The sequence below is a fragment of the Pezoporus wallicus genome, unplaced genomic scaffold (genome assembly GCF_028554395.1).
Source record: "Pezoporus wallicus isolate ANWC-B61680 ecotype Strahan unplaced genomic scaffold, APGP_CSIRO_Pwel_v1 contig_5542, whole genome shotgun sequence".
Classification (NCBI taxonomy): domain Eukaryota; kingdom Metazoa; phylum Chordata; class Aves; order Psittaciformes; family Psittacidae; genus Pezoporus; species Pezoporus wallicus.
Genome location: NW_026640165.1, coordinates 2,173,515 through 2,193,445, shown reverse-complemented (window position 1 = coordinate 2,193,445; position 19,931 = coordinate 2,173,515). Strand labels below are relative to the sequence as shown.

Below are 19,931 nucleotides of genomic sequence, written 5' to 3'. Positions count from 1 at the left end.
TTCTTGTAAAAGTTAACTGAAGTTAGCTATTAAAGTGCCGCCAGTATTTAGGGAGGTTCTGAAATGAAGAACAGCACAAGATACCTGCACTGCCTCTGAAGATTTCAAGGATATCTCTTTCCATAAAATCTTTGTGTGATTTCTCCTGAAGAACTTCCTGGAAGACATCTCAGGTACAGTTCTGACTTGTCAGTCTCGGTGTGAGATAAATGAAGTAATGTTTACAAATGAAATGCTTTTAGTAATGTGTTGTTTATACATGAAATGATTTTAATCATGTTTTGTACTTCTTGCAAGATGTAAAAGTTTCCCTTGTGGAATTTGTATTTTTCAAATATAAGAGAAGTAGGGTTTGTGAGTGTGTGCACACGGACTGAAAAGTGGGATGAAGCATGCTAATATTTAATTATTCAGGTAAAGTCATCAGATTTTTGTCTACTTCTTAGTCAATATTTAGAATAAATTAATAAAGGGAAAAAAGAGTGCCTTTGTTAATCCCCTCAACAAAATGACACACATCATTATATGCATTACTAAAGGTTCACATATATGGGGGAATAGCAGAGAAGTTGAAGACTTTTATGTGTGAGAGATAGTAATGCTGTTAACTGCTGGCCATGAGAACAGAATCAGAGGCTATGTGGAATAAAACTGAATGGGAATGTTATAGTTCAGCATAATGTTTTAGTTCAGATCTCGTCTTGGTCAATAGTGAGTGAAAGTTGTTACCACCCAATAGCTGTGCAGTGTAAGCTTGGTCTGGGCTCCTGTTCCTTGCGTGTGGGTGGACATATTGTAGAAATCATCAGAAGAATTGTGCTCACTGGTCATGTCCCACAGAAAGTTCACGGATTACCAATGGGAGCACTCTGAAAAGACAGCTTGGATTACTGGAGCACAGACCGCTCTTTTAGGGAATTTTCTGAGGATGCTGACTTCCACCACACCAGTACTCATCACAGTATCCCCATTTTCTTTAAAACATCAAAAATAAGTGATGGTGCTGACAGCCAAAAAAAAACCACCCAATGCAGAGGGATCCTATCTTTTAAAACATGTATGGGAAGAAAACGAAACTGACAGGAAGGCAATACTGGCTGAAATCATGGTAGTTGATAGCTGCCAACAGCACACATGGAAGAGGGAAGGAGATAAGAAAAGCTCAGCTAGAGGGTGACTAGCAGTAGTGGACATCCAGCTGCAGTGAGGTGCTGCACCATATGTTCTCATTTGCCTGCCTGGAAACAGGTTGAAGGCTCCTTCCACTGCACTTCAAGGTGCTCAGTTAACTTAGTTAAACTTAACTTGTGTTATGCCACGTGTCTTTAAAGCCAACTCATCCTCACATGGTTCAGCTTAATGAGACCTTCAGGGTGAGGCTCCAGGTCTCCTTCTTCAGCTCTGAAGCCATTAACCCAAAGCTAACTCAGAGGAGAGTCAGTAAATTGGGGTTCCTATCAGGAGGAAAACACACATGTAAAATATACCTTCAGCAAGACCAGCACTAATAAAACAGGAGATTCAGACAGTTGTAAAGAGGTGTATTGTATGTTCCCAGAGATCGAAACGTTAAATATGGCCTGAGGGAAGATCAAAGGCTGGGCAAGGGTAGGAGTGACAGCTAAAGTATTCACAAAAGTTACAGCTGGGAAAGTTTGTATTGAAAGAGTAACCCACTGCACCCATTTCAAAGGGTACAAATAGTACATCTTGTGCCCTACAATGTAATGAGCAAAACTATTCAACTATTATTCCATCAATATTCCTCTCTGCAACATGAATAAAAGATACAGATTAGGAAACAGAGCAATTCTAAAATCTTTAATAGATACAACTTCTTCCTGAAAATCTAAGTACATTGAAGTTTATCAGAAAAAGAACTAAATGAACCATTTTATTCACTGAAATTTCATCTGCCTCAGGTTTAGAGACCTGATCCCAGAAGAGGGAAGGACAGTAGTGTACAATTACAGGACTGGCATGTTATTTTAACTGACTTTGGATCAGGGTCTTGAATGAGCTTTGATTTTGGGTATTAGTCTGCTAGAATAATTAGCCAGCAGTTTTTGGAAAGTATTACAGATCAAATATTTTATGTTAAAGCAGATTGTAAAAATGTTTAACATATTGCCAAGATATCGAATCCTTTGTGGAAAATAGTTTATCAACAAAACCAGCGTATCTAAGAGGTTCATTTGATGTTATTTGGATTTCTACACATCCGTTACTGAATTAGGATGAACTATTAGGAAACTTGAAATAAGTCAATACTGGGACCTGAGCTGTAGCAAAGTAACAGGATGGGATTCACATTTTAATGTCAAATTGTCACAGGTAGAAAGCTTTCCATCTGTTCATAACTATGCAAACTGCTTTGTGCCACTTTAAAATCTGTCCTGTGATATCTCCAAGTATTGAGTACACGCTTTGGAGTTAGAAAAGCACGCAGGCAACAGACATGGGTTAGGAACTAGTGTTGGTTGGGTATCTCTCACAAGACTATCAGCAAGCACTCACATGCCAAGGGACATTTGCACTAGGGGAAAGAAAATGAAGAGAAATGCTCTATTATGAATTGCTGAGGTGAGCAGCTCGAGACAGGACGCCTTCAGCAGTGGAGCAGGGGGAAGCTCAGTGTCCAGGAGCCTCAACTCAGAGCAGCGAGAGTCACCAAGGGAGCCTCAAGTCCTCCACAGGACCTGCCCGGGAGCCGGCAGCTCAAGTTCACGAGAGCAGGGAGTCACAGGGGGAGGAGCCAGGAGGAGCATGGTGGGATGGCTCCTATGACTGGAGTGTTGGAATGGAAGGTTACAGGCTCTTTAGGAAGGACAGGCCTGGCAGGCAGGGAGGGGGAATTGCCCTTTATGTTAGGGATAGGCTGGAGAGTATGGAACTCTGTCTGGGGACAGGTGAGCAGTCCACAGAGAGTTTGTGGGTCGGGGTTAAAGGGAACATAGCTATGGGAGACATCACTGTGGGATCTGTTACAGACCGCCTGATCAAGGAGAACCTGTGGATGAAGCACTCCATAGACAGACAGGAAAAGCCTCACGCTCACAGGCCCTTGTTCTCATGGGTGACTTCAACCACCCTGACATCTGTTGGAAGGATGGTACAGCCCGGCACAAGCAATCCAGGAGGTTCCTCGATTGTGTAGAAGGCAACTTCCTTCTGCAAGTAATAGAGGAGCCGACCAGGAGAGGTGCCGTGCTTGACCTCGTGCTCACCAACAGGGAAGGGCTCATTGGAAATGTGACGCCCCAGGGCAGCCTTGGATGCAGCGATCATGAGATGCTCGAATTTGAGATCCTCAGGACAGTGAGAAGAGCGTGCAGCAAGCTCACTGCCCTGGACTTCAAAAGAGCAGACTTTGGCCTCTTCAGGAACCTGCTTCGGAAGGTTCCATGGGATACAGCCCTAGAGGGCAGAGGGGCCCAAGACTGTTGGTTGATATTCAAGGATCACCTGTTACAAGCTCAGGAGTGTTGCATCCCAACCAGAAGGAAGTGCAGCAGGAGGGCCAGGAGACCTCCTTGGATGGATAAGGAAGTCCTGAGGAAAATTCAATTGAAAAAAGAGGCTTATAATAAGTGGAAGCAAGGACAGGTGGCATGGGAAGAGTAGAGGGATGTTGTCCAGGAAGCTAGGGACCAGGTTAGGAAAGCTAAGGCCCACTTACAATTAAACTTGGCTAGGGATGTGAAAGATAACAGGAAGGGATTCTGGAGGTACACTGCAAATAAAAGACAGGACAATGTGGAACCCCTCCAGAAGCTATCAGGAGAACTGGCTACCCTGGATTTGGAGAAGGCTGAGGTTCTGAATGACTTCTTTGCCTCGGTTTTCACTGGCAAAGGCTCTGACCAAAGCACCCAAGTCTTGGAAGGCAGATGCAGGGACTGTGAGAATGAAAATCTTGGGCCCACTGTAGGAGAGGGTCTGGTTTGAGACTGTCTTAAGAACCTGAATGTGCACAAGTCCATGGGACCTGATGAAATCCATCCGTGGGTCCTGAAGGAGCTGGTGCAAGGTCCTACACCTGGGTCGGAGCAATCCCAGGCACAGCTACAGGTTGGGCAGAGAAGAGATTCAGAGCAGCCCTGTGGAGAAGGACTTGGGGGTGTTGGTCAATGAGAAAATGAACATGAGCCGGCTTCAGTGTGCGCTTGCAACCCAGAAAGCCAACCATATCCTGGGCTGCATCAAAAGGAGCGTGACCAGCAGGTCGAAGGAGGTGATCCTGCCCCTCTACTCTGCTCTTGTGAGACCTCACCTGGAGTATTGTGTGCAGTTCTGCTGTCCTCAACATAAAAAGGACATGGAACTGTTGGAACAAGTGCAGAGGAGGGCCATGAGGATGATCAGGGGACTGGAGCACCTCCCGTATGAAGACAGGCTGAGGAAGTTGGGGCTGTTCAGCCTGGAGAAGAGAAGGCTGCGTGGAGACCTCATAGCAGCCTTCCAGTATCTGAAGGGGGCTGTAGGGATGCTGGGGAGGGACTCTTCATTAGGGACTGTAGTGACAGGACAAGGGGTAATGGGTTAAAACTTAAACAGGGGAAGTTTAGATTGGATATAAGGAAGAAATTCTTTACTGTAAGGGTGGTGAGGCACTGGAATGGGTTGCCCAAGGAAGTTGTGAATGCTCCATCCCTGGCAGTGTTCAAGGCCAGGTTGGACGAAGCCTTGGTTGGCATGGTTTAGTGTGAGGTGTCCCTGCCCATGACAGAGGGGTTGGAACTAGATGATCTTAAGGTCCTTTCCAACCCTAACTATTCTATGGTTCTATGATTCTATCAATGTCACGAGAGAGTTGTTACTAACTTCTTCCATCTCTAAGTCAAAGAAAATAGAATAGGATAGAATATCCAGTTGGAAAGGTCCTACAATGATCATCTAGTCCAGCTATGGCTACATAGAGCAAGTTCCATGACTCCTGTCCAGGACTAGTACTGTATTACATATTTAATGATGGATGCAGCAGAGAGAAATGTTATTAGATAGTACATTTATGTCAGTGAATTTAATGTGGGAGAATGTGAGGAATAGAAAGAAATGTAACATAACAGTGGGCAGCATAGTAACAGCATCAATTAATTGCTGTAATATACCTAGTGGCATTGACTGAAATGAATCTTAAACCTTCTCATGTGTAACGTGGGCCTCAGGGATCATTTCTGGAATGACTGAGGACATTTTCTATTCAGCACAAGCATGCAAATGCGGGTTGGGACAAGGCAGAACATAGCATTTAGGTCAGATGTTGCAACAGTTGCTTGTGAGCAAGAAACAGAGAAGCAGTCCAGACAACCTGTGGAAATAAATCTCACAAATAACATAACAAGCAGCAGTACCATGTTTTACTACTGAGCTTCATCACACAGACCCAGGCTCAGAGATGCAGCCCTGCCTCTGAGTCCAAGAGAGAATTACTGAGCCCTGCCTGGGCTCTGCCTTTCCATCATGTGTTGGTGGGTTTCAGTGGGCTCCCAGCTCTCCTGGTGGTGCCACAGAGAAATCACTTGGGATCCACTTGTTTGTTCTTTAAGAAACTAGTCTCCCTTGAGGAAGGCAGGTTTTGGTTGTAGATGGCTGACTCAGAGAAAAAGGAACTCAAAATCCATCGTGTCCACTTTCTGGCTGCATCTTTAGAAAGCAATACTTCATGCTCCAGTGAAACACTGCCCTGCAGTGGGAGGAGGGCAAGAGATCATCTTGGCAAAGTGAAGTGGGTGTCTCAACCATCTCTCTTTTGATCTTCAAAGGTATTTAAAGCTCAGTTTAGAGTTCACTTGTCTGTGCTAAACCCACACGCCCCACGGTACATAACCCTGTTCTCCATTTCAGGTTTTTAAGTGACTAAGGCCAGAGAGAAGCACACACGAGTCACCATCCTCACTTGACATTTCAGGAGATATGGTTGAACCTCTGGGCAACCACTATGTTGTAGCCAGACCTGTGTACTCAGAGCATTTATTCAATGAAGAGCATGAGAAATTGCACAGATACCGTAAAACCTTTTGGGATCACCTGAAACTATATTTTCGGTAAGGAGATTTTCTTGTGTTTTGTAAAATTATGGATCTAAGAAACAGCCCAAACTGTCACTCTTGGACATCATGAACTCCATCCTGACAACTTCCATTTCAGATTCCAAGAAAGAAAAGGAAAACTCATTTGCTAAATGCACTGCCATATTTTTCTACATAATTTTATCTGCTATTACCATTGAAGACTTCCTACAGTCTTACCCCAGACAGCTTCTCTTTTACGGGATACTTGGCAGCAGGGGCTCTGGGAAGACCTTATTGTGGCCTTTTAATACTTAAAGGGGGCTTATAAGAAAGATGTCATCAGACTTTTTAACAGGGCCTGTTGTGATAGGACAAGGGGTAATGGTTTTAAAGTAAAAGAGGGGAGATTCAGAATAGATATAAGGAAGACATTTTTTTATGATGGGGGTGGTGAAACACTGGAACAGTTTTTTCCAGGGAGGTTGTAAATGCCCCATTCCTGGAAACATTCAGTGTCAGGTTGAACAGGGCTCTGAGCAACCTGATCTAGTTGAAGATGTCCCTGTTCACTGCAAGGAGCTGGACTAGGTGACCTTTAAAGGTCCCTTCTAACCCAAATGATTCTATGATTATATGAGTATTTTGGTTGGAAAGGACCTGGAGGCCACTGGGTGCTGCTTGAAGCATAGATGGCAGAGCAGGTTGATCTGTGTCTGGGTGAGATTTTGACCTCTGGCAACCTGAACCTGAATCCTTCTTCAATTCTGCTCCAAAGACAGGCTGCAAGTCAGCCGAGCTGCTCACCAGCGGAGCTCTGTCCTCTTGTGTTTTTACAGCTGCTCTCCACAAAGGGTCAAAAAAGTTGCCTTGGGTTTGTTTCCCGTTGCCTCATGGCTGCCAGCATACCGCTTCAGGGAGTGGATCCTGAGTGACATTGTCTCCGGCATTAACACGGGGCTTGTGGCTGTCCTGCAAGGTACCTCTGGGAACAGCCTGTTTATCCAAGCACAAAGGGACTGCTGGCTGCAGCCTGTAACGCACACATCACCTTCTCCATGCCTCTATTCCTACAGGTCTTGCTTTTGCTTTGCTGGTGAACGTGCCCCCTGGTTACGGACTATATGCGGCATTTTTCCCTGTCCTGGTCTATTTTATCTTTGGCACATCCAGACATATCTCAGTGGGTAAGTTGAGGCGCACCAGCCACTCTCCTCAGTGGTGAAGAAGTATGTGCTGTCCCTCTGGGTCACTAATGAATGCCTTGTGCTGCTCAGGTCCCTTCCCTGTCCTGAGCCTGATGGTGGGAGGAGCTGTTGTCAGGCTGGTCCCTGATGACAGTACTGGAAATGGCACTTCCACGAATATCTCAGCAATAAATGAAGAGAGGGTGATAGTGGCTGCATCTGTAACCTTCCTTTCTGGGGTTTTTCAGGTTGGTAAACTTGTGTGTGTGTGCCTACACGTGTCTATATGCACAAGAAGGATGGCAGACTGATCTTTCTCTTTGGTTTCTGCTGGTGTAGTCACCAAAGTAATTCTCTTCCCCTTCCCACATAACTGACCTTGTCTCATTGATTAGGAGACTCCTGGGCCCCTCCAGTGACAAGGCACTGATCCATGCTGTGAAAACCCCGGGTTTGCCCAGACCTGAGCTTACAGCCCACACAGCTTCACCCCACCTACAGCAAAACCCAATCTGCTGGGTGGGGAAAAAGTAGTTGTGAGAATGATGCAGACACACCAAGGGAAATAAAAGCTCTGTCTCATAATAAAATATTTGGATTTGTCTTGTAGAGGAAACCCCACAATTTCTCTTTACTTCCTAATACAGAATTCTTACAGTCCCTTCCTTCCTAACATCATAATATGTTTGTGCTTCATGAAACGCTGGTACCACGTGAAAATACAGGTACTGAAAACCCTAAGACTAAGGAGGTTTATTTTGGCTATAAAATAAAAAGGTTTTAACTGCTCTAGCAGTTACTCTTATGCTCCTTTATGTTTTATGCCTCTTGTTGCCAGGTGTCATTTTTTTATTGCAGGTCTGGTGACAGTATAATCCTTAATCCCTGGATGCATGGGATGAGGAGAAAATCTTTGTTTCCAGTAAATATGCTTCTCTTTGTTGCAGAGATTGCTTAAAAGTGCAAATGAATCCCACTGACGTATGGTCATTCTGCATTCCAGTTGCTTCTGGGAATTCTCCAGTTTGGGTTCATTGTTATTTATCTATCACAATCATTAATCAGCGGTTTCACGACTGCTGCAGCTGTCCATGTTGTGGTATCTCAGCTGAAATTCATGCTTCAACTACCTGTCCCTGGATATAATAAACCACTGGGCATCATCTATGTAAGTACTATGTATTCATTATCTGCTAATGCTATTGAAACCTGCAATGTATATCTGACTGTGTGTCACAAAGCTGCAATAACAGAACTCAGCATAAAAACAGCCAAACAGCAGGAAGCACAAGAGAAAAATATCAGAGATGCGTTATTACCATATTGCCAGTCTTCAAATTTATAACCAAATACCAAGTTACACCCACTGGGATAATTAGATAGTATTGTGTGCTGACATATTTGAATTAAGTGTTCAATGTTGCCTCTAGCATTTAATTATTCATTTTTAATGGATTGCTATTATATATATTTAATTTGGATACAGCTGTGAGGGCTGCTGGATGAGAAAGGAGGATGGAGAAGGACAGGAAGGGAGGAGCAGAGAGAGGCTCTAGCTCTGTAATTCCATTGCTCACATTTCCTATCACACATGTACGTGTTGCTCTGATGCTTCCTCAGGGAGAAGAGGGTCAAGGGCCAGATATTTCATGGACACTTTTATCATTTGGATGATGTACATGCATACGTACATACATTCCCTGGGGCATGATGTGCATTGGAACCTGCAATCCACATCATGCCCCAGGGAAAAAATCCCAACCGCTTACAGCAACTCAGATCCAGGCTCTTCTAGAAAGGATAGTGCTACTGTGCCAGGGCAGTACTATTTACAAAGCACCACTTGTTTCTCCTTGATTTTGCAGACTCTGAAGAGTGTTTTCAGCCAAATCACAGATACAAACATTGCTGACCTTGTCACATCCCTTATTGTCTTGCTTGTCGTGTTCGTGGTGAAAGAAATGAATGACCGATACAAAGCAAAGTTACCAACTCCCATCCCCATTGAACTCCTTGTGGTAAGGGTCACTTCTCTCTGATTTTGTAATTGCTCCATCACTATAGTGACATGGGGAGCAGAGTTTAAACTATTTATTCTCCTGTTCTGCATTAAATGATGGGTTATCATTTTAGTCATGAGCTACTGTGAGTTGTTTTACCTCTCCTAGATGTTTCACCTCTACTTAGCTGTCCTTCACTGAATACATCTGTAAGAAGTAAGATGCTTTAAATTATATATTTTTTTGCTTGGATGAAATTGGCTCTGATGCCAACCAGCTGCAGGCCCATAGCTAGGGCCCCTCTGCACTCCTCCTGCAAGCAGCCACTAAGTCCTGGCTATGTGTGGCCAAGCACAAAGTACTTTGGCCATCCAGCAGTGGAGCTTTTTGCCTACCCCAAGCAGCAGTGGGGTGGGGGAAGCCTCATACAGGCAGCAAGCTCCTAAAGTCCAGGAGGATGTTGCTATAAACACAAGTAGTGTTTGTTTTCCCTCAGAGCTAGTACAGAGCCTTGTTAGAAAACACCTGGTTTATTGGGCAGGATGTCCTCCACTGTCAGTGAGATATTCTGATATATGCTCTGTGTGATTTATGAACATAAACCCATACCTGTAAGGTGGTTTAGGAATGACTCTGAACAGCAAATGGGTATGCACACCTGTGGCATAATTCTGACACTAGTGATGAGACTGGAGGGCATGTGGGAAAGGGAATATAATGATTCTTAGTGGTTTCTCTACATTCTTGCTTGAATGTGTCTAATGGAGGTGGGGTTTATTATCTTTCAGACAGTCTTAGCAGCACTGATTTCCTATTTCATTAACTTTGAAGAAAAATATAATGTAGCTGTTGTTGGAAAACTAGAGGAAGGGTAAGTGATTTACTTAAAATTCACCAGTGGAGCAAAAATGTTCTCTCTAGTTTGTCAGTGTTGAATCAGTTCAGCTGTGTTTGATTAAACTAATCTGCTTCATCATCTTTCAGTAGGTAAATAAACATTTTGCTCTTGACAATAGGAGGACACACTTCTAATATGTAAAAGTTACTCACTAAAGCACATCTACTTGACAAAGAACACACGGGAACATGAAATAATCACAGGAGGTTCATGTTTGTTCCTTTTACTGAGCTACTCACTCCTGAACCCATCTGTTTCCCTTTGAGCACACACATGGTTCAGCAGCCGCTACCAACTTTGGGAAAGCACCGGACCAACTTTGGTCCAGTGACCAGTTGCCAGCATCTCCCCACAGACCATTATGCTCCAGAGGCCCCAACATTTGCTCCTCCAGGCACATGTTCATATAGACAGTGTATATCCACATGTGGAATATATATCCATATATACAGTACATCCAGCTATGCCAGAATTTTGGCATAAAGAACTAACAGGCACACATTAAGTTAAAAAGAGGAAGACAGGACAGCACTACTAGAACAGCAGGCTGCACCCATTTACTCACCCAGGTGCTCTTGGTTGCCTCTTGGAGGCCTGGGGGTTTCAGTGGATGAAGTTTGCAGAGGAACAAAGAGAGAGTCTCCATTCTTCAGATTTTAGTTCATTGAAAAAAAAAAAAAAAAAGTCCAGAGAGGAATTCTCCCTAGAATTTGCAAAAGACCCTGATCAAAGAAGCAGGAAATGGTAAATCTAGAGCACCTAGCAGATAGATAGCCTGAGAGACTAGTCAGCATTACCTGACTGAGCACATATTTGTTTAGCTGACTAAAGTGCTTCACACAGGGATGAATCACACAGAGATTTTTCTTTTTGTCATAGTTAAATGAAATCCTGGTGTGCACAAACTGCCTGTGCAAGGGCCTCAGCTCCTTACCACATCTTACATCCATGCATAATGAGAAGGCAGAACTGTGCATACACCTCAGACAAAATAAGCTGTGGGTGGTCCTGACCAAGTAAATGAGAATCTGCTGGGACACAAACTGAGCCCAGTGCAGATAAGCAGAGTCCCTGCCCCAGTTAAGGATTCTCCAAAGTGTCATAGGGTTCAGACCTGCAGTTCTGCGTCACATCTCCCCAGAGTTCTCAGTATGAGCTTGACCATTGCCTTGCTCACTTGACAACTTGTTTCCTGAGGCATATCCTCAATGAGTAGGTTTTTGTCTTTCAGATTTCAAGTGCCTGTTGCACCTGATGTGGGTGTCCTCCAAAAGTGCATTGGTGACAGTATTTCCATAGCAATTGTTGGGTTTGCTGTAGCCTTCTCTGTGGCTAAAGTGTATTCCATCAAGTATGACTACCCATTAGACGGCAACCAGGTAGGCAAATAACCCAGAAATCAAGACAGTGCATTTCTCAATGGGAAATAAGTAATTTTAAGAATACTTTGCCTCAGGAATCGGTGTTGGGACCAGTCTTGTTCAACATCTTTGTCACTGACATGGATAGTGGGATTGAATGCATCTCATATAAATATAAACCCCATTTTCAAGAAGGGGAAAACAGATGACCAAGGGAACTACAGACCAGTCAGTCTCATCTCTGTGCCTGGCAAAATCTCGGAGTAGATTCGCCTGGGAGGCATGCTAAGGCACATGAAAAACAACAAGGTGCTTGGTGACTTGTGCAAAGAGTTCGACACTGTCCCACACGACATCCTTGTCTCTAAATTGGAGAGACATCAATTTGATGGGTGGACCACTCGGTGGATAAAGAACTGGCTGGATGGCTGCACGCAAAGAGTTGTGGTCAGTGGCTCAATGTCCAGTTGGAGACCAGTAACGAGTGTTGTCCCTCAGGGATCGGTGTTGGGACCGGTCTTGTTTAACATCTTTGTTGCTGTAGGATTGAGTGCGCCCTCAGCAAGTTTGCCGATGACACCAAGCTGTGTGGCTCGGTTGATACGCTGGAGGGAAGGAATGCCATCCAGAGGGACCTTGACACACTTGTGAGGTGGGCTGATGCCAACCTCATGAAGTTTAACCATGACAAGTGCAAGGTCCTACACCTGGGTTGGAGCAATCCCAGGCACAGCTACAGGTTGGGCAGAGAAGAGATTCAGAGCAGCCCTGCGGAGAAGGACTTGGGGGTGTTGGTTGATGAGAAAATGAACATGAGCCGGCTTCAGTGTGCACTCGCAGCCCAGAAAGCCAACCGTATCCTGGGCTGCATCAAAAGAAGCGTGACCAGCAGGTTGAAGGAGGTGATCCTGCCCCTCTACTCTGCTCTTGTGAGGCCTCACCTGGAGTATTGTGTGCAGTTCTGGTGTCCTCAACATAAAAAGGACATGGAACTGTTGGAACAAGTCCAGAGGAGGGCCACGAGGATGATCAGGGGACTGGAGCACCTCCTGTATGAAGACAGGCTGAGGAAGTTGGGGCTGTTCAGGCTGGAGAAGAGAAGGCTGCGGGGAGACCTCATAGCAGCCTTCCAGCATCTGAAGGGGGGCCTAGAGGGATGCTGGCGATGGACTCTTCATTAGGGACTGTAGTGACAGGACAAGGGGTAATGGGTTAAAACTTAAACAGGGGAAGTTTAGATTGGATATAAGGAAGAAATTCTTTACTGTAAGGGTGGTGAGGCACTGGAATGGGTTGCCCAGGGAAGTTATGAATGCTCCATCCCTGGCGGTGCTCAAGGCCAGGTTGGACAAAGCCTTGGTTGGCATGGTTTAGTGTGAGGTGTCCCTACCCATGACAGAGGGGTTGGAACTAGATGATCTTAAGGTCCTTTCCAACCTTAACTATTCTATGGTTCTATGATTGTGAATAACTGTCATGAACTAGCTTTTAAGAACAATCTTTTCTGGTTTTATTTCAGGAACTAATTGCTTTTGGGCTGGGTAACATAGTTGGTGGATCATTCAAAGGATTTGCTTCCAGCACTGCTCTGTCAAGATCAGGTGTCCAGGAGAGCACAGGAGGCAAAACACAGGTACAGAAATCAACAGATCATCATGACATTTAATACTAGAAAGCTCTCTTTTTCTCCTAGCTGTCCATAATGCCCGTGGACACTTATTCATGGTGGAATTGTTGTCTCATGCAGATTGCTGGTATTATCTCAGCTGCCATCGTCTTGATTGTGATCTTGGCCATTGGGTTTCTCCTGGCACCATTACAGAAGGTATTCACTGGTTTCACCAAGCAGTTCCTCCTGCTTGACAAAGACAGGGCTGCTCTTGGAGTCACTGGGAGTGTTTGTAGGTTCAGTGGGGGCCAAACACGGTTTTGCAAAGCTTGGTTCTTCTTCCCAAATCATGACAGAGAGGACCACTACCTCTGGTCCCTCAAAGGGAACACAAGTGCTCAAACACCAAACACCACAGCACCAGCTTTTAGGTGCCAAAAATAAGTGGGACTCACAACTCCAAGTCAGACACCTGCACTGCACCATGTCTAGGGAGGTTCCAGCAGCAATACAGCTGGAAATGCTCCCTGGCCTTTAAGCTGAACTTTTGCCCTATTTATATGATAATTTAAGTCTTAATGTACAACATTTGCTTTGCTTCTTCAAAATTCAACATGTGTTTTGCTCTTTCTGACAGTCAGTTCTTGCATCTCTGGCTCTTGGCAACTTGAAAGGAATGCTCATGCAGTTTAAAGAAATAGGCATCCTATGGAGGAAGGACAAGTATGACTGTGTAAGTTTAGTCCCACAAGCATTCAGGAATGAAGCACTCTGGAAAACTAATCTATTATGCAAATTCACTTACAGGCTATCTTTTGTTTTTTATATATATATGTAAGTATATATATATATATACCCAACTTACTTCTCTAAACAGAAAGTACAGTAGTGGCAAGCCTTTTTTACTCATATACCCCTTTCTTGTGTCTTTCATTTTGTTCCACCCATTGTGAGTTGATTATCTCTCCTAACTTCATTTTCATCCACTTAATCAAAATCTATTTAAATACAGTTCCTTATATAAAGTCAAATATAAAAGGCAGTTACAGAAAATGTCTAAATACCTACTGCATTGGCTATATATTCAGGGACACTTTCTCACACACATGCAGCATGTTACACAGAAGTTACACAGTAAAAAAACAAGTGACAGCCATGGCTTGAAGGGTTTACTCCAAATGAGCTTTATTGCTCATGGCTGGAGAGAAGGACTGCTTACCTCTAGCACTCAGAAAATTTAGGCTCTTGCCCTTCTCATAGGCCAGCTCCTTGTCTTGCCAGATGGTTCCAGGCATTAGTTTTCCCAGCTACCAATCAGTTATTTACCACATGAAAATGCTTTGAGATCTGCTGCTAAAACATATTCATTATTATCTTGTAATTTGTGCTTGCCAGTTATGTACATTCCCAGCACCTACATTTACAACTCCCGGCTTTACCAGGATCCTGATTTGGGCGTAACCTTGCCTTTCTGCTGGATTTTTATTGAGCATTTAGCAAACCACCTACCAAACATACACAACTCCATTATTCTAAGCCTTTGTTCTGTAGAAATTGCCATCCCTAGAAACACTCCCTAGTGCTAGCTGATGAGTCTGGTCCTGTTTTACAAGGAAAAAGCTCCAAGGAAACATAAACCCCCTTACCAAAGGCAGATGGACAGCCTGTACCAGATCTGAGATCTGTTGCTACTCTTACCCTGAGCTCACAACCCAGCTTCTCGACATGCTCATAACCTGCTCCTTACAGGTTATATGGGTGGTGACTTTCTTGGCTGCCATTTTTCTTGGTCTGGATATTGGACTAGCAACCGCCGTGGCATTCCAGCTGCTGACTGTGGTGATTCGCTCCCAGATGTGAGTACTTGTTGGATGCTATGATATCTTAGAATCTCCTGTTATAAATTGACTCTCCCTGCACAGAGAAGGCCAACAGCCCAATGCCTTGTTCAGTTCTGCAATCAGGTATGGAAAAACAAATCACAGGCATAAACCCCTGGATGTGGGGTCCCGCTCCAGTCTACCACCACAGCTGAGGTTGCTTTCTCTGATCATTCCTTCTGCCAGGTTTTGGTACAGGGTACAAATAACCGCATGTGTGTGTTTGCTCACAGCCCAAGCTGCACCGTTCTGGCTAATGTTGGGAGAAGTAACATCTACAGAAACAGGAAGGATTACAAAGATGTAAGAAATGTCTTGTTTATTTTATTATCTGCAGCATTTGTGTCTATATAGCAGATGTTGTTACTGACACTTTTGCTTCATTGTAGATCTATGAACCAGAGGGAGTGAAGATTTTCAAATGCGCGTCTCCTATCTTCTTTGCTAATACTGAATTCTTCAGAGAGAAACTCATCACTGCTGTAAGTGCCTGAGGCTGTTGTTCTGAACATATGACTTGCATGATGCATTAAGGTGAATACAATTTCCCAATCGTTACTATATATGCACTCAGTCCACAGTTCAAAAGATTATCACTAACTATTCTATGATTCTACGACTTATTCAAATATTATTGCCACTAATGTAATCCTACACGTACGTACACACCCCTGAGAAAAAGCAGCTCACCTCATGTTGAATTTATACAGTAAAAATGTAGATATGTGTTTTAAGTCCTTTAGAGGAAAGCAGTGCATAGACGTTATTTTATTAGCATTTATATTATTTACACCTAATAGATGTTAGTTTACTCAACTTCTCCCAAAGTATGTAACCACACCAGTCAGAGGAACAGCTGAATAAAATCACACTATCAAAGTGGTCTTAACGTTTTCCATGACAAACTGGGTCAAGGCAAGTGTTCTTTCCATAACCAGCATAGACAGCCAGGACCCCTGAGCCCGCACCATGCCAGAGAGGGTACCATCCCCAGACTGGACCAAACTTGCACTCACACCCTCCCCTTCGTGTGCTTTTGGGGGGGAGTTGATAAGCAGTGGCTACCCTGAGCACTGGTAATGAGCAGCTCACTCTTCACATGAGGGACTGAAACTGGCAAAGGAACTGGGGAATCCAACATGTTTGGGTCTCCATGTGCTTGGCTTTCATCTCAGAAGAGCCTGAAGCTTTTTTTTCTGTGGGTGCAGTTGCTCACACCACTCTCTCCCTCCCTTTATAAATATAGGTACTTCTAACATCTCTCTCCTCCACCACTTGATAGATGGCAGAAGACTTGTAGGAATTTGGTATTTTCATAACCCTTATTAGTCCAATTTTCTTGCCATCTAATTTTCCTAAAACCAATTAAGAGGTCCAAGAGACATACACAGCCAGCACTTTCAAGTTGGATTTTCTTCTTCAAGAAAACAAAACAACGTGTATACAAACCATGCTGCAGATACTGGTTGGTATCTCAGGCTGGTACAGTGCTGGCTAGCCCAGAGCATGTCCTACTCATCTTCATTATGAGACTGCAGTCCTGGGCCTGCCTGGTTTGTAGTCATGCCTGTAGACATCTTTCCAACCAAGAAAAATTGAATTGATGAAAAATGGTAGACAACATCAAGTCCAAATTATGTTCATTGTGACTGTAAAGAAAAGCCATGTGAGATGCTGTGTCCTCCCCCTTCTATCACTGTTTTTTTCTAATTATGCAAAGTGCTGTTTCTGCAGGTTGGCTTCAACCCACAGAGAATCCTGAGGAAACGCAATAAGGCTCTGAGGAAGGTCAGAAAGATGCTGAAGAAAGGAGAGCTGCAAGTGACGCCTGTATGTAAGGCAACTGCACCTGGGAGGGGGGTTAACAGGGGCTGGGGATAAGCACCCAGCTCCCTGGCTTGGCACAGCAGAGAAGTGCCTACAGCCCCCTGTCCCACTTAGATCTCCTATTCCCAGGCTGCCACTTTAAGAGAAACACACTTCAAAAATGCCTCTCACAGTTAGAAACCTACAGCTTTACTATGGGCAGAACTTGTATGTGTTGACTGGCATTTTGTTTAGCATTAAATGGCAGGATCAGCTCCCACAGAGTCAATGTCCACGGTGCATTAATGGTAGATAAAGCCAGTTTTTTCCCACCCCAAATCCTGCAAGATCTTTGTTGATTTGCTCCAAAACCATTGAATTAAAGCATATAGAATCCTAGAATGGTTTGGGCTGGAAAGGACCTCAAGATCATCTAGCTCCAATCCTCCTGCCACACACCTTTCACTGGATCAGGTTGCTCAAGGCCCCATCCAACCTGGCCTTGAACACTGCCAAGGATGGGGCATTCACAGCTTCCTTGGGCAGCCTGTTTCAGTGCCTCACCACAGTAAAAAATATGACAATTGACTTCAGAGAGCAATAAAAAGCCATTAATAATTTATTATAATTCTGATTAAATGATTGGTGAGAGGAAAGTCAACATACCCAGACTCCTTCAGCCAAGGGAGAGTCAGAACTTTTCCTAGTGTAAAGTACAGGTGGGTCCTGCTCCATCTCATGAGTAGCTCAGCTTTGCATTGTCACCACTCTCACCCTTGTGTAAGATGCACTACTACCATGGCAGGGTCTTACAAAGAAGTTTTAGCTATGATACTTTTCTCTGTGAACACAGAAAGGCTTGATCTGCATGGCAAACCATACACATGAGTCAGATGAAGAATTAGACAACAACAAGATAGAGGAGCTGGACCAGCCCACCAGCATGACAGACTTGCCCATTCAGATCAACTGGGGCGCTGACCTCCCCCCCAGCATCACCATGCCTCGGGTTGACATCCACAGCATCATTCTGGATTTCTCATCAGTGTCCTTCATCGATTTTTCTGCCATGAGAGTCCTCCAGAAGGTAACTGTAATTCACAAAATGAATAGTGATCATATGAAAGAAAAACATATGAATGCAGTTACATGAGGGATATGCTGGAGGGAAGGGATGGTACCCTGACAGATAGGATTGAGGAGTGGGACAATGCAATGGCTAATCACCATAATAGCTGTTATCAGCAAAACCAGCAGTATCTAAATGGTGCCTCTTTCTGGTTTAACAGACTTTGAGAGAATTTGTCCGGATCAACATCGACATTTACATTGCAGCAGCACATGGTGAGTACTTGCCTTTCCGTCAGCATCACCAGAGATTCCTTGTTCCACCGTCTTCCCTGTCCACCGCTGAGATTGGCTGCAGAGGATGATCCAATTTTACCTTCCAGTCTTGGACAGCAAACAGATCCATCTGAGCAGACATCTCATTCCTCCCATGCTGTCCCCAGCAGGCTGGTTTTACCTACAGCCATCACTGTGTTGTACAGCTCTGGGCTGTGACACCCACTATAGGGCAGCCTACATTAGGCATTATGTAAGAAATAGGGCTCAAATTCCCTTCTGCCTGGCATTGAGCAGAGAAAGTATTGATTGGCATTTATATCCCATCCTCTCCACATCACTAAAAAGGAACCCATCTGCTCTAATAAAACAGTGCAGTATACTGGCAGTTCCCATGCTTCCTCAGTGGACATGCTCAGGATGCACTTCTTCATTTTCAAGGCCCACAGGTCACTTTGTGCTTCGATTTTGTTCCCCTGCAGAAGGCCTCCTGGAGAAACTGGAGAGATGTGCGTTTTTTGATGAAGAGATTAAGCCATCCATGTTCTTCCTCACAATTCACGATGCAGTTTTACACATTTTGCTGAAGAAGGACATAGACAGCTCCCCTGAATTAAAGCTCCCTGAGGTAACGCTACAGCTTTCACCTTTTGCTGTTTTAGTGCCTTTACATTCCCAACAGGCATCCAGCAGTGCCTTGCATAGCCAGCCATGTGCCCTACCCCTTCTCTATATCCAGAAAGCTAATGATTACAATTCAGCAGGTCTCCAATACATTTGGAGAGTAAGAGCGGCTCCTGGCCCAGATACCTGGCAAACAAGTAGTGAAAAGAGTGAATAATTCCCACGGAAGACTGGCCTGGCTGTTGATTTCACTTGAAGCCACCTCCTTGGGAAGAGCACAGTGTGGGGTGAAATCCCACCCCATCCATCCTCTGTGGTCACCTATCAGCAAGGACTGCCGCATGCACTGCAGTGGCTCTAGCAAGTCAGACTTCATGCTGCTTGCATGTGGGCTTTCCACAACTGTCTACCTTCAGAAGGAGTGCTAAAGGAGTGCACATACATCAGTACATCCAAATCTGGTGATGGCCTTTCTGGGAGTGTTCTTCCATCAAGAGCAATAAAGGATCCCACATATTAAATCTGTTTAAAAGTACCAAACTCAGAATGCTACTCACCTGGAAACTGTCTAATCCCACTTAGCTGAACTGGCCCAGCTCTTCCACACTGACCCAAGACATGGTAGGGTGTAAAAGGCTGACAAGTGAGAGCTTCCTTCCTTCCAGGTCAACTTTCCAAGTGTGTTCCAGAGATTTAAAAAGCAAGAATGTGAAAAAGGAGAAAAAAAAGCAGAAATCCACTTCCTAACCCACCATTTGTGTTCATTGCAGGGGAAGGGTAACAGCAACAACTATGTCATCATCCCCAGCAACGGTCTGCGCAGCCGGGAGTGCATGGTAAGATTCCCATCCTTACTAGTGGCACTCCAACCGTAAGAAACACAGCCCCAAAAGCTGACATGGGAATTGCTAGGTCAGGTAACAAAAGCATCTTCATCCCTGAGCTCCTGTGTCAGGCCAGGGCAGAAAGCAGCCGAACAGCTTATTGATGGGATTTGACTTAAGGCAAAGCCTTAAAGGAGTAAGAGGCATGGGGCTCAGCTCACAAGCCTTGTGCACTGAGAGTCATCAGAGGAAAGGTGGGCAAATGCCATCTCAGCAGGCTCTCTCCTGGGCTTCTCACCTGTCCACCACAGCTCCCCTATGATGAGCTCATTGGTAGAATGTCCAAGTGGCAGTAACATCAGCATTTGCCCCATTTATGTAAATGCT

The 19,931-nt window shown here is 44.5% G+C and overlaps 1 protein-coding gene across 1 annotated transcript; it reads left to right on the top strand.

Moving 5' to 3' along the window:
* The first annotated feature begins 42 nt into the window (after window positions 1-42).
* SLC26A3 (solute carrier family 26 member 3) lies at window positions 43-19,595 on the top strand. Its single transcript, XM_057417792.1, has 20 exons — window positions 43-173; window positions 5,848-6,047; window positions 6,851-6,990; window positions 7,088-7,198; window positions 7,289-7,446; window positions 8,202-8,366; window positions 9,064-9,216; window positions 9,987-10,069; window positions 11,328-11,475; window positions 12,977-13,090; window positions 13,205-13,282; window positions 13,704-13,799; window positions 14,816-14,922; window positions 15,180-15,249; window positions 15,336-15,428; window positions 16,681-16,776; window positions 17,606-17,839; window positions 18,042-18,096; window positions 18,579-18,724; window positions 19,491-19,595. Exons 2-20 carry the CDS (start codon window positions 5,917-5,919, stop codon window positions 19,593-19,595), a joined length of 2,283 nt encoding a protein of 760 aa, XP_057273775.1. The 5' UTR covers window positions 43-173; window positions 5,848-5,916.
* Window positions 19,596-19,931: the final 336 nt, after the last annotated feature.

What these genes read in the sequence shown, in the direction of transcription:
- SLC26A3 (XM_057417792.1), top strand. Translation starts at nt 5,917, where the DNA reads ATGGTTGAACCTCTGGGCAACCACTATGTTGTAGCCAGACCTGTGTAC. An exon ending in TCCTTTCTGGGGTTTTTCAG is followed by an intron (nt 7,447 to 8,201) that starts GTTGGTAAACTT and finishes TCTGCATTCCAG; the next exon opens with TTGCTTCTGGGAATTCTCCA. An exon ending in AACCACTGGGCATCATCTAT is followed by an intron (nt 8,367 to 9,063) that starts GTAAGTACTATG and finishes TTGATTTTGCAG; the next exon opens with ACTCTGAAGAGTGTTTTCAG.